Here is a 13227-nt window from a genome sequence, read left to right as displayed (position 1 = left end):
GTGAGTGGAGGTGGGACACAGGGTGGAGGCTTGCCGGTGCTGAGCTGTGGGGGGTGAGGGTGGGGGTGTTGCGTGCCCAGAAACACACAGGGAGCAGCATGCCCCAGCACTGTTAACAGACATGGCACGCTGTGGCACATGCTGATAAATGCTTCCCAAATTCTGGAATCTCTTTTAGGAATTACATTGACCACCATCCAACCACACTCTGAAGTAATTAAACACTGCAGTTACTGTGGCATGTCAAATCAGAGAAAATCAACGTTCTGGGAAACCACCACATTTTCAACATACAATGGCGGCTAATTAATCACACACACGAGGCCCCGTGTTGTAGGTCTTGTGCTTTCTACACTCAGGCAGCAGGAGGGTCGTTTGGAGGCAGCGCCTCCTCCCACCAGAGTGTGGCGGGCCCTGCCATGACGGTGGGGCCCGCACGGTCAGGCCCGCATCACGGGCTCCTGGAGGGTCTGGTTAGGCTGCATCAGGCAGCAGGCCCGAGCGTACACACCCACTGCTGACTGGAACACTGGATGAGGTTGCCCGTTTTGCTCCTGGCACCTGGAGCCACAGGACGGGGCTTTGGATCCACTAGAGCTGACTGCAGCACTCCAGAGCCTCGGGGTCACAATGGACACAAAGTGCTCTGCTGTCCCTGAGCACGGGGTAATGTGGGGGTTGACCAGGGTCCACCATAGGCACTGGCCCTTTTTCCCCCTTAAGACTCCTCAGTCGGTAAGGCCACATTATAAAGGCCGTGCCGCAGATCTGGTTTAAGTCAAGAAGCAGTTTGTATTTGGAGAGAGATGAGGATCTGAGATGAGGATCTGAGATGAGGGTATGAGATGAGGATATGAGATGAGGGTCTGAGATGAAGATATGAGATGAGGACATGAGACAAGAATCTAAGATGAAGATCTGAGATGAGGATTTGAGATGAGCATATAAGATGAGGGTCTGAGATGAGGGTATGATACAAGGATCTGAGATGAGGGTATGAGATGAGGATTTGAGATGAGCATATAAGATGAGGGTCTGAGATGAGGATCTGAGATGAGGATATGAGATTAGGATCTGAGATGAGGGAATGAGATTAGGATATGAGATGAGGGTATGAGATGAGGATATGAGATGAGGGTATGAGATGAGGGTAAGAGATGAGGGTATGAGATGAGGATATGAGACAAGGATATGAGATGAGGACATGAGATGAAGATGTGAGATGAGGACATGAGACAAGGATCTGAGATGAGGGTATGAGATGAGGATTTGAGATGAGCATATAAGATGAGGGTCTGAGATGAGGATCTGAGATGAGGACATGATATGAGGATCTGAGATGTGGATATGAGATTAGGATCTGAGATGAGGGTATGAGATTAGGATATGAGATGAGGGTAAGAGATGAGGGTATGATACAAGGATATGAGATGAGGATATGAGATGAAGATGTGAGATGAGGACATGAGACAAGGATCTGAGATGAGGGTATGAGATGAGGATTTGAGATGAGCATATAAGATGAGGGTCTGAGATGAGGATCTGAGATGTGTATATGAGATTAGGATCTGAGGTTAGGATATATGAGATGCAGGAGGAAGGCATGAGAATGATCTGTAATCAACATTGTTACAGCATGTCGTATAAAAAAGTATGATATCTCTAACATTTCAGCAAGCATGATGTTTCAATTAATCTTTGATCAAGAATACAAGAAGATTTCAGAGTGACTTCAGACTGAAGCAGTGCTGTCTGTCCAACTGTGCTTTATAGCAACTGAATGTCAAATATATGGCAACCTTTTAGTAGCGCTACAGAGACCATGACAAGTACTCTCGACCTCTCACTGTATATTTTGAGTGATTTGTTGGTGGTGGTGTTAGTTGTTTGAACAATGCTTCCTCGTATTCCCTGAGTACATTGTGCTCGTCTCCACTAGCAGGAATCTTATCCTGGTGCCGCAGTCCCCCCGCTGTGTGAACACAACCCTCCTGCCTGTTTCCAAAGTGTAATTATACTGTCATGAATCACATTTATCTAAACCTTTATCTTGGGCTGTTATGGTCATAGGAATGTCTGATTTTGTTGCCTGGTAACCATGCTTCTCATTTTTAAAAGTAAAATTCAGTTCCTCTGCTGCCTGCCACCTACACGATATTGATAATTACAGCTGGTGTTCCAGAAAAGGTGAAAAGACCAGTAAAACAATACAGGTTTGGGGCCCAAACAGCATTTCATATGAATAATAAAAAAACAACCATTTTTTTATGAGTACCGGATGCAAGTTAAACACCTGGACGCATTTCAGTGAAGTATTTCAAGTCGTTCTGGCGAATCCCTCGTTCAATCCCTCGTTCCCAGTCGGAGTTGGGAGATCCGGTTCTGAATGACAGCTGAGCCAGAAGCTGCAGGATGTATGGTCCACTCTGGTGTCGTTCCCCACCCAGTAGGGTGTATTTTCAGTCGTGCCTCGCTTGTCTGAGAAACGCCATCGAGACGCTCTGTGTTTCCAGGGCACTCTCTTGTGCTGTTCATACCAGCAGGACGACACTGGTACAACCATCTTCTTAAAGCTCTCCGTAAAGACCCTGTATGAATACGCCATGTACAGCACTTTAAAAAACAATGTGGTACAAAAAACTGGATATGATTATGATTATTCACTGTTGGTTTTGAGTGTTGTTTTGGCTACAATTATTAATACTTGTTGGGTCATGTGAACAATGTGAAGACTATGGTTGATGCTCATCTGTAATGTCTGATATATTGTCAGGAATTTCACAACACACAGGCAGAAATGCCAATTTGCAAAAAACAAATTATGTGGCTTTCTCTGATAACAATATTGTAGAGGCCAATATTGCTGTATACACTAACAAGCCCTATATAAAAAGGACCATAATAATGTAAAACATGTTTCATAATAGCCCATTATATAAACATATTATCATATCTGATTTTTTACAGGCCTTTCGCATAGGGCAAAATAGCGCGTGTTCGTGAACTTCTTAGTGACAGTGCTGATCTTGGATCAGAATCTTCTCTTATTTACTAACAATTTACTGTCAGCAACAGATTCTAGATCAGTGCTACAATATGGACCATGACAGCAGTATTTCAGTGTAAGGTATTAGGATGCTTAGATTCATGTTCAGTTCTGCAGTGTGAGAGCCTACAGACAGAGGACTGACGAACCAGAGTCGGTTCCATCAAGGCTGACTCAGTGGTGTCTAATTAAAGGCTAACGTCTGCTGGAGGACCATGGAAGCGTCGTACTAAAAGATGTGCAAGAAAGGTGGAAACTAAGAAAAATGTTTCAAAACAGTTCTGGCATGAACAGTAAAGTCAGCACAGCACAGTTTGCAGAAGGGCCTTTTTTAACTGGTTGAGCATATGCCCACTGGGTTTTTGTTTTCTTGCATACTAAACAAAGTATGCAAATTACATACTTAACCTAGTTTAGTGAACACTTAAGTGGGATTTACTGTGATAGTAGCTGCTATAAGATACCCTCCTTTCTTCATAGGAGCTCTTTAACGATTTGAAGCTTTTCTACTGGGTTTCATGGCAGATTTTGTAATGAAAACTCTAAAGAGAAAGATTTTAAAAGCAGGCTTTACATTAAAATGTCTCCCAGGTCCACCTCCCTCATTCCCACCCCCGTTGTGATCAGGACGTAGCAGCTCTGGCTGTATGTGTTTAAACGTGCGCGGGTGGGTGTGTGTGTGTGTGTGCGGTCGAGCATGTGTGGGTGTATTGGCTAAGTGGGACGGGACTGCATGAGCACAGTGTCTCCGGGTCAGATCTGCTGTGATGGCAGCTACAGTATGGAGGAGGAGGACGAGGAGGGTGTGGAGATTCAGCAGCCCGTTGATTGTGCACCGCTTGCCACCCTGTTCACGTTATGTCCATGGGCATTATTCATGCATTCATAACTCAAAGAGAATGTAAAGTGTTATGAGAATGTAAAAAAAACATATTTAGCTTATCGGTATGTTCGTCTCATAGAAGCAATACACCTCTTCTGTATTAAGAGGTTTGCCTTAAAAATGAAAGTGCTTATGATTAGGTGATTGTGTGCAAATATAGTATTCTTTATGTCAAAGAAAAGCTCCACTCAAAAAGACAAATAATTAATTGATTAATCAAAATGAGTGCATGCCAGTTAACATGATCCCATTATATAATGCTAATTGGCCCCCTTCAAGCCAATTAAGGCTTAATTACATCATTACGCCACTGGTCATATTTAAGTAGATTTGTGCTCATATTTGTGGATTCTGTTTACATTATTGGATTGATGCCCAATAAAGGTCATAGCAAAAAGCCCTGGTGTGTTGATTCCACATGTATACTACTGAGACGTCTGCCTGCCGTTGATAAATATAATACGTATAAGAATGCTTTCTCATACTATGACAACACCAGTGCTGTCTCAGTGAAGACATTCTATACTGATGTGCCATTTGCTACATACATTATATGCGGTGTGTACTGTGTGATGACAGAAAATTCCACTCGTGCTTCCCAGGTTTGTGTGTGTGTGTGTGTGTGTGTGAGAGAGAGAGAGAGAAAGAGAGAGAGAGAGAGAGAGAGAGAGAAGTAACAGATGGTTTTCTCGGGCCTGGTGATTTTCCATGGTTTCCCCTTGGAATTCCACCCACAGTACTACTAATATAGCCCATACCTCTTTATTTACCTCCATGGATATTCAACTTGGAAACAGCTCGAGAGGCCTCACGTTTGTAAAGCCGCTCCGTCCTTTCCTTCTATATTACACTCCAGTATTGTTTCCTGTTTGCCAGGCAGTCTGTGTTATGGTCTTCACGGCACTGACTTGGGACCAATCCCATTTCTTATTTTACCTCTACCACTTGTTTTCGAGTGTCCTCTTGCCCCTTGGAACTGAATTACAAGAGGTGGTGTTTGTTCATCCCCTGTGAAATGGGACAACCCTCAAGAACCCGAAAACGTCATCAGTAGTCCAAGATGGCTTTTACGTAATTTGACTCGACAACTTTTTTTGCCGAACATGTCCAATAATCCGTGCTCAGCTGTGGCGACCTCTCTCGTGTGGGCTATGTGCCTCCTTCTGCGGTTGTCTGCAGCTGTCGTTCACAACTTCAATTTCACGCATCACTCGGTCTCCGGGTAGAAAGAACACGTCTTCATGACCAGGGCTACTGGCGGTGCCCTGCAGGCCACCCCGCCGGTCTGCTCTGATATTAGCGGAAAGGTCAGCAAACTGGAGGCGACATGAAAATATATCAAACTGTTATGCACGAATCAGCAATAACGATGTACGGTTCGCGTGTAAGGTGCCAGCGGCTTTTTATGGGCAGCACTCGAATAATAGGAAATATTTATGGTAGACTTTATGACAGTATTGTCTACAATAAATATTTCATATTATACGAGTGCTGTCTGTTTACGTGTTTACAAATATTGTTTATAGATTCAGCACGTTAAAAGTCGCGCTCCACCGCAAAGAGTGTAACCAGTTTCCTCTCTCAAAATCACACTATTATGCTCGTTCTCTTCATAACAAGCTTATTTTTCATTGAAACATTAAATTAAGACAATGCAATGGGTGTCTTTATTAACGGGGAAATACTCACATTATTAATACTAACATTTGTGGGTTTGGTCGCGTGCGCAGCCGTCTCGCAGTACATGCTCAGATATTTCTCGTAACAAGGCGCGTGACTCGCGCTGGTAACGGCTTGTTGCTTTTGTAAACGGCGCTCGTGCGGCCCTGTCCGTGTGCGTCCACGGTTTTGCGGGGCCGACGAATTTGCCCTTCGCACGAACACGTGCTCCTGTCATTTGCCGCGTGCCGTGTAGAGTTTATCGCACCGCGCGCTGAGGTGGCCGGATACCCGTGTGCCTCCCATGGCCTTTTCCCTTGCTGCGGTGCTACCGGCACGGATGATCCGTTTGCCGGTGTCGGCGGGACCGCTGTAAAATGCTCTCTGGACTACGCCAGCTGTCTCGCGGCTGTTCGAGCACACGTGGAGAGGAGAAGCATATATGTTCTGCGCTTCGTGAACCTGCTGAGATACTAGCATGCAAAATAATGCATGAATGTGAACGATCCTGGAAATGCTGGATTCATATGATTTTTGTGTACGCCCAAATGTCTTGGAAGCCAGTAGCGATCAGTTACATTAACATCTTTGCGCGACGCTGCCTGTATTTGAGCCTTTTTAGCATTAACGAGTAAAGCATCTAAGCTAAGAATCCACAGTGCTCAAGTCCTTCCTCGTTTGCTCGTTGCCTCGCTGACTCTTGGCTTGGCGTGGATCTGCTCTGCACAAGACTGGGTTTTATTAGGTCACGTTTACATGAAATGCTCCGGTTCCCCGTGGCAGTATCCTCACGTCGGGGCCTGCAGTGTGGGACACTAATCACTGACATCATTAAAGCTGCTTTCCTCACCCGTGATGTATGAGAGCACGGCGCATTTTATCCTCACTTACTTTAAATTGGTTTCATCCTTAATCTGGATTACGATGGCAACATAAGGCTTGATGTATATATTGTGCGCCTATTGATTGATGTTGCTGCTACCCCTGCGACCCGGATAAGCGGCTGTAACTGGATGGATGGATGATTGATGTTTATCAAGATTACACCAAAGGAACAAAAAAAGATGCTAAAATAAAACCTCTACACCACTCCCATAACCAAATAACATTTTAAATATTATTACTTTCTTTGATGTTTAAGGTCTAAGGAAGTGTTCCTACAGGCTCTGATCGGCATGTGTAGTTCTAAAGAGTGACTCAAACAAGGGGAAAGAAATAGGGCAAAGGAACAGATGGCAAAAATATTCCTGACACCACAGGCCTGTTGGCATCAGATAGGGGTCCTTATGGCAGCCCTGTTATGAAGATGCTAAAAGCGAGCCCATTCTTCTCCACAGTGATAAAAGTCTTACTGGACCTTTAAATAAATCCTGTAGAATGGCTATTATGGTCGGGCACTGGTGTGGCCACCCTCGGGGCACAATACCTGGAAGGAGCTGTCGGGACAGGAAGTGGCGAAGAGAGAGAACGGGGTTGCCTTGCTCCTTCAAGCATTCGGGGGCGTGGCCTAACAACATGCCAGATTGGCTGGGTCCCACTTTGCCTTGGAACTCTTTGGTTACAAGTGTCCGTGTGCTTATAACAGAGCTAGATGTTAAGTTGGATTTAGTTTTTGCTGTTATTTCGTTGTTTGTCATGCAGTTTTATGAGTCAGACATGCTCTACTCTGGTCTGTAAAATCCAAAATCAGCCTTGGCTGACACAGCCTCTTTACGCACACACAAGGCGATGAAAAGAACACCCCCCCCCCCCCCCCCCAAAAGGCCACAAATGGCAAAAGCGGCCAAACCAAAGCGCCCATCCGAGTGTGAGAAGTACACAAGCCCTGACCCTCATACCCCCTCCGCGTAAACACTGACCACAACGTCTGTGGCTCCTCCCACAACATCTGTGGCTCCTCCCACAACCTCAGTGCCTCCTCTGGGATGTTTGACACAGAGCTCGTTGTCTTGAAAGGTGTCAACTGGCTATGGTCTCCCCCTGTCCTCTTAGTCTGTCCCAAGTTCCCGGGTGGTCAGTGGGCTGAGGTTGGCTCGAGGCCCGTGGAAGCCCCTCCTCGCTCGTACGCATCGTCCGCTGCCAGGCCGTCTGCATGTGTGTCTGCGCCATGAGATCACATCCCAGCTTTCAGAACCTGCTGCTTGTTTTTTATTTAATGTTTTGAAACACAAGGCAGATGAAGGAAAAAAGGCTAGATGGGGGAATTAGTCACCAGTCAACGTTCACCTGTGTGAAGATACTTAAGGCTGTAAAAACCTCACATTCTGCAGAATTCTTCCTCATACTGACACTGTTGTTGTACAGCCTTCTGCAATTTTAATGTTTTCTAGTGCCCCCCGAATATAAACACTCCCTCAAAACGAAGGCGCCAAATCTGTGAGCAAATGCACTTATCCCGCACAAATCCAATTTGGATTTGAACATTATCAAGTATTCCATTTAAAATAAAAAATACTTTTCTGAATAAATATTTTCTGAGTCATCCTATCCTTTTGCCAAACAGTGTGTCCTCGTCTAATTGGCCGGCCTGACCACCACACACCTCTTGCTTTCTGCACCTCTGTCGGACATGAAGGCAGCGGCTCTGAAAGGCTGGGCTGCAACTGTGCAGTACGATAGCAATAACCCGCAGACTCCGAGATGCCATAGGAGGGTCTTAATTAAGCATGCGCACACGCACTAGCGTACAACGGCCTGTGGAGTGACAGAACCATTCGTTTGAGAATTCACTGTTGAGTCATTAACATGACTATGGTTTGATCTTATCGATTGTGAAATCAAATCCTCTCGAATCATTAATAAGACTTAAGATCACTTGAGTAACTGAGCTCTTGATTTTGAGGAGTATGTTGAGAAGCAGGCAGGCTCGCAGGTCTACTGGCTGCCTACCTCGGGCCCTGAGTCTGCCTCTGACCCACACTCATCAAGGCCGGCCACTGGCTCTGTGTCCAAAGTCGTTGCGAGTCACCATTCCTCCCTCCTCCGGCACTCTCTCCCTAACTATAACACACACTCGCCATCCTGGCCCAGATGTGTTCAGCTCTATTTTCATTTGCAGACATTTGCTGCCATGGAAACACGTTCTTTGGCGTGTATGTGTGAGGCATATGGGTCACGCAGGCTGGTTGGGTTCTGGAAACAGGACTCGAGTAGAGAGGAAGAACACGTGAGAGAGAGCGAGCGGGTGAGACACACGTTCACTCGAGCACACGTGCAGTACGTGTGCTGTCACTCCACCCCCAGCCCCGCCCCTCGCTGACAGCCGAACGTGCAGATGAAGACACTGGTGCGTGGTCACGTTGTGGGCGTGGCTCGCCCTGGTCAGGGCCTGGCCTCCTCTCTGCCCACCCCACGCATGTGATCGCACAGGGTCACGTGCTGGAGAGGCGCACGTGCAGGTGTGTGATGGGCCCCCCGCTGGGCTCAGAGCCAATTGCTTTCTCTGAAGATCATTCAAAGTACTGAAAGAGACATGAAAAAAGTCACCCGCACCGGTTAATATGATGTGCTGTTCACCGGAGCAGGCGGAGGGGGAGGTGGGGGTGGAGGTGGGGGTGGAGGTAGCCACTTCTGCTCAGTATACAGACCTGCCTCACTACGCCTCATAGGCTATATTATCTTTGAATGTCCGCCAGGTAATGAGTGCTAATTCATTTTCTGCTGTTGATTACCATCCTCTCTGTGCTCGGGGCAGAGTGAATTTCACAGCAATTTGGATGTGAAAAGCAAAAATGAATCATGCATACAATATATTAGTAATCTAGCTCGACTGAGAGTAATTAATTGGTGAAACAAGATGGAGTGATCCCCATGGTGGCCTATTCTGGTTCGATTATTCAGGCCTGCGCTAGTCTAACGCCCTAATTGTTCTACTTTCTCCACATTACAGAGCTGAAAAAACTGAAGTTCTGACTGATGACCTGCTTCAGGTAGGAGTCTGTTCTTGTGTTCATTACATGTGTGTGGGGTTGTTCAGCTGAGATAAATGTGTGTTTTTCACATCTGACTTATTTGGCATAGTGTGTAGGTGAGTGAACTATTGTGTGTGTCCGTGGATCAGGTGGAGAAGCGTCTGGATCTGGTCAAGCAGGTCTCTCACAGCACACATAAGAAGCTCACGGCCTGTCTGCAGGGACAGCAAGGGGCTGATGTGGAAAAGCGTTCGGTTAAGTCACCCTCGGTCCGTCCCTCCGACATTCACCCTTTAGTGACATATCTAAGAACCAGGGAAACAAATGCCATAACGTTCCTTTTCTCCCCGAGCAGAAAAAGTTGCCCCTCTCCACGCTGGCCCAGTGTATGGTGGAGGGAGCCTCCATCCTGGGAGACGACTCCCTGCTCGGGTAAGACCTCCGTCCCCCGCAAGGGTTTCCGGAGTTCTCACAAGCCGGCGGCATTTGGCGGGTTAGCGTTTGAGCGTGACGGAAGCTGTCTTCTCTCTCATCGACGTGCTTCTGCTGTTTGCCTGCAGTAAAATGCTGAAGCTTTGTGGAGACAGCGAGGAGAAGTTAGCGCAGGAGCTCATTCTCCTGGAGTTCCAGATGGAGAGGGACGTGGTGGAACCCCTCTACGTGCTGGCTGAGGTCAGGCTCTCTCACTCTCTCAGCACTGCATGACACCACCGTAATGCGAAAGGACGGTGCACGTATCGATATGTTCAAAGAGATATTCCTCTTTTAATCATGGATGTTTTAATGATTTCTTCTTTTTAATGCTAAATGCTTGTTATTGTTAAGTCTGGTTCCTGTGTTTTGTGTCATGTTAGGTGGAGATCCCCAACATACAGAAACAGAGGAAACATCTAGCCAAGCTGGTTCTGGATATGGACTCTGCACGGACAAGGTGCTTCGCATCGCCGCGACGACGGCAGGAGCTCTCCGCCCACTCCATAGTTCATGATCTAACCGTGTCCTTTTCATTCCCTGCCTGTAGGTGGCAGCAATCATCCAAGTCCTCCAGTCACCCCAGCAACCTGCAGCCAAGCGGGGCCAAAGCAGATTCCCTCAGAGAGGAGATGGAGGAGACAGCCAATCGGATGGAGATCTGCAGGGTATCTCCCTTCCTCTCTCTATCTCACGCCACAGAAAGACTGCGTTTGCCGTTATGTAACTGACATTTTCTGTTCCCAATGTTGCCATTATCTCTGTTTAAAACAAATTAGCTTGACAAAAAAGCAATGAGTGTAAGGTAATGCTTTGATTTTTAAAACCTCACAGCTGAACCAGCAGTGTAAAACCAAACCCACCGACTCAGTCACGTTGTATATACCAGTACTAATGTCTTCTCACTACTCCATTGTCTGTTCTACTTCCTCAGGACCAGTTATCAGCAGACATGTACAACTTTGTGGCCAAAGAAATAGACTATGCAAACTACTTTCAGACGGCAAGTTCTCGTTTGCATACGGAAGGGCTGTATGGATCGTGATAATGCATGATTACAGAACGAACACTGAGGATGGTTTTAAAATCCTGCACTCTCACGACTCTCCCGTACAGCTCATAGAAATTCAGGCGGAATATCACAGGAAGTCTCTGGAGATTCTGCAAAGTGTGCTGCCACAGATCAAAGCTCACCAGGGTGAGGAACCCACCCTCTTTAACACCCTATGCAAACTCTATCAGGCTGTTTACTTGCATTCACTGTGAAACGGCGCTGAAAATGTTTGTGCATGTATATTTGCATGCATGTTATTATTATTGCTCATCACTTTAAACATCAGTGCTTTTGAAGGCACCTTGTCACCTGCCACCTGTGGGCTGTGCGGTTTCAGAGGCCTGGATCGAGAAGCCGTCCTACGGCAAGCCACTGGAGGAGCACCTGAGCCTGAGCGGCCGCGAGATCGCCTTCCCCATCGAGGCCTGCGTGACCATGCTGCTGGAGTGTGGCATGCAGGAGGAGGTGGGGGCAGTTCGTTAGCTCCAGCAGGCGCTCGCCCGCTACCTGCCGTCCATCATTAACTCCCCCACGTCCGCGGCTCCCCGCCGGGGCTCTGAGTCACCCTGCTCAGCGTCACGCCGTCGCCCCCCCAGCCAGGGTTCCACAGTGGACGTGGTGGTGAAAATAACAGTGGTGCTCACAGGGTCACAATTTTATATCCAGTGCTCCCGGTTGTTTGTTTATTTGTTTGATTATTGCGCCGTGGCTGTCGGGACGGAGGACGCACGTTCACGAGGGCGGGGCTTACTGTGCCTGCAGGGCCTGTTCCGAGTGGCTCCCTCCGCCTCCAAACTGAAGAAGCTGAAGGCGTCGCTGGACTGCGGAGTGCTGGACGTCCAGGAGTTCTCCGCCGACCCGCATGCCATAGCAGGTGGGCCCGGATATCGCTGCCGCCCACCTTCCGTTCAGAGCTCCGAGCCTCCTGGCAATATCAGACGTGCTCACGGCTGACAGAGCCTCCTTCTCTCCTTCTCTCCTTCACCTCCTGCTCCTCCTCCCTCCCTCTCTGCACTGCAGGGGCCCTGAAGTCCTATCTCCGTGAACTCCCTGAACCTCTAATGACCTCTGAACTCTATGATGAGTGGATTCAGGCTTCGAAGTAAGAGCACATGGCATCTAGCCAATGCTGTGACATCACCTCTTAGACCACTTAGAGTGTTTTATAGTCTGCTATTTTCCCCTAATGTAATGCATCTGAATCAGATCAAGACTGTGAATCAGGTGTTCCTGTTACCAAAAAGATACCGTAGCATGACCCTGAATCACTGAAAACCTTACAGTGGGCCCATATGCACTGTGTGTCTATAACAAGTACATTTCTCCATGATATGAGAGGATTCCATTATACACTGATAGCCGTCCTCAAACATCCAGGGCTGGTTGTAGCAGTTTTGGCTGTTCCTAAGCCCTGTGTGTCTTTTCCTCTCTCCAGTGTTCAGGACATGGACAAACGGCTCCAAGCCCTGCTGGCGGCGTGCGAGAAACTTCCAGCCGACAATTTAAACAACTTCAGGTCAGCGCTGCTGGTTGTTTGCCAAGAGCTTTCATTAGCTGTAAGCCTGTGGATCAGTCAGGTAGATGAAAGGAAATTAGTGGAGAAACGTGTCAGAGACCACATCTGTGAGAAACGTGTCAGAGACCACATCTGTGAGAAACGTGTCAGAGAGCACATCTGTGAGAAACGTGTCAGAGAGCACATCTGTGACAGGAGGTCGAGGAGTCGGCCATGATCCACCGTGGCAGTCAGTGGGCAAATTTCTTTGGATTACCTGTGTGGGCTGGATGTGCAGACTAGATTGTTAGCTCTGCTGGTGTGGGGGAGAGATCGCTGCTCTCTTCATGGATATAGACCTAACCGCTCTGCAGTGCTGGCGTGCAGGAGAAATCGTGACATTTTGTCGTGGGTGCGTCATTTCTGTTGACAGAGGTAATTCAGAGAAAACGCTTGTCACATGCGTGTTGGGATTATTTCAGCAAACGTTTGAATGAGAGATTGATTCAGATTTGAGGAAGGTGGATGTATTGTTTAAAAAAACTGAAACAGTCATCATAAATACTGATCCTCCCTCTCTTATAAACATGAAAGACAGAAGGCTGAAGGATGATGTAGTATAATATCTAGTAATATTGTGATTTCATGTATCTAATACATTTTTATTGTACTGTTATTATTTTTGGGGGGGGTTTTCCATATCCACAA

General features: G+C 47.1%; 1 protein-coding gene across 1 annotated transcript in view; it reads left to right on the top strand.

Annotated features, from left to right (window-relative positions):
- arhgap44a (Rho GTPase activating protein 44a) overlaps window positions 1-13227 on the top strand; it is a 33701-nt gene that overhangs the window by 7207 nt on the left and 13267 nt on the right. Inside the window, 12 exon segments of the mRNA XM_076996768.1 lie at window positions 9478-9517; window positions 9649-9768; window positions 9855-9931; window positions 10060-10171; window positions 10354-10430; window positions 10521-10638; window positions 10905-10973; window positions 11087-11168; window positions 11362-11489; window positions 11787-11898; window positions 12045-12126; window positions 12460-12540. Coding sequence (XP_076852883.1) covers window positions 9478-9517; window positions 9649-9768; window positions 9855-9931; window positions 10060-10171; window positions 10354-10430; window positions 10521-10638; window positions 10905-10973; window positions 11087-11168; window positions 11362-11489; window positions 11787-11898; window positions 12045-12126; window positions 12460-12540 — 1098 coding nt within the window.

Source organism: Brachyhypopomus gauderio, chromosome 2 (assembly GCF_052324685.1).
Source record: "Brachyhypopomus gauderio isolate BG-103 chromosome 2, BGAUD_0.2, whole genome shotgun sequence".
In the NCBI taxonomy this organism is placed as follows: Eukaryota; Metazoa; Chordata; class Actinopteri; order Gymnotiformes; family Hypopomidae; genus Brachyhypopomus; species Brachyhypopomus gauderio.
This window is presented reverse-complemented; position numbering and strand designations above follow the sequence as displayed.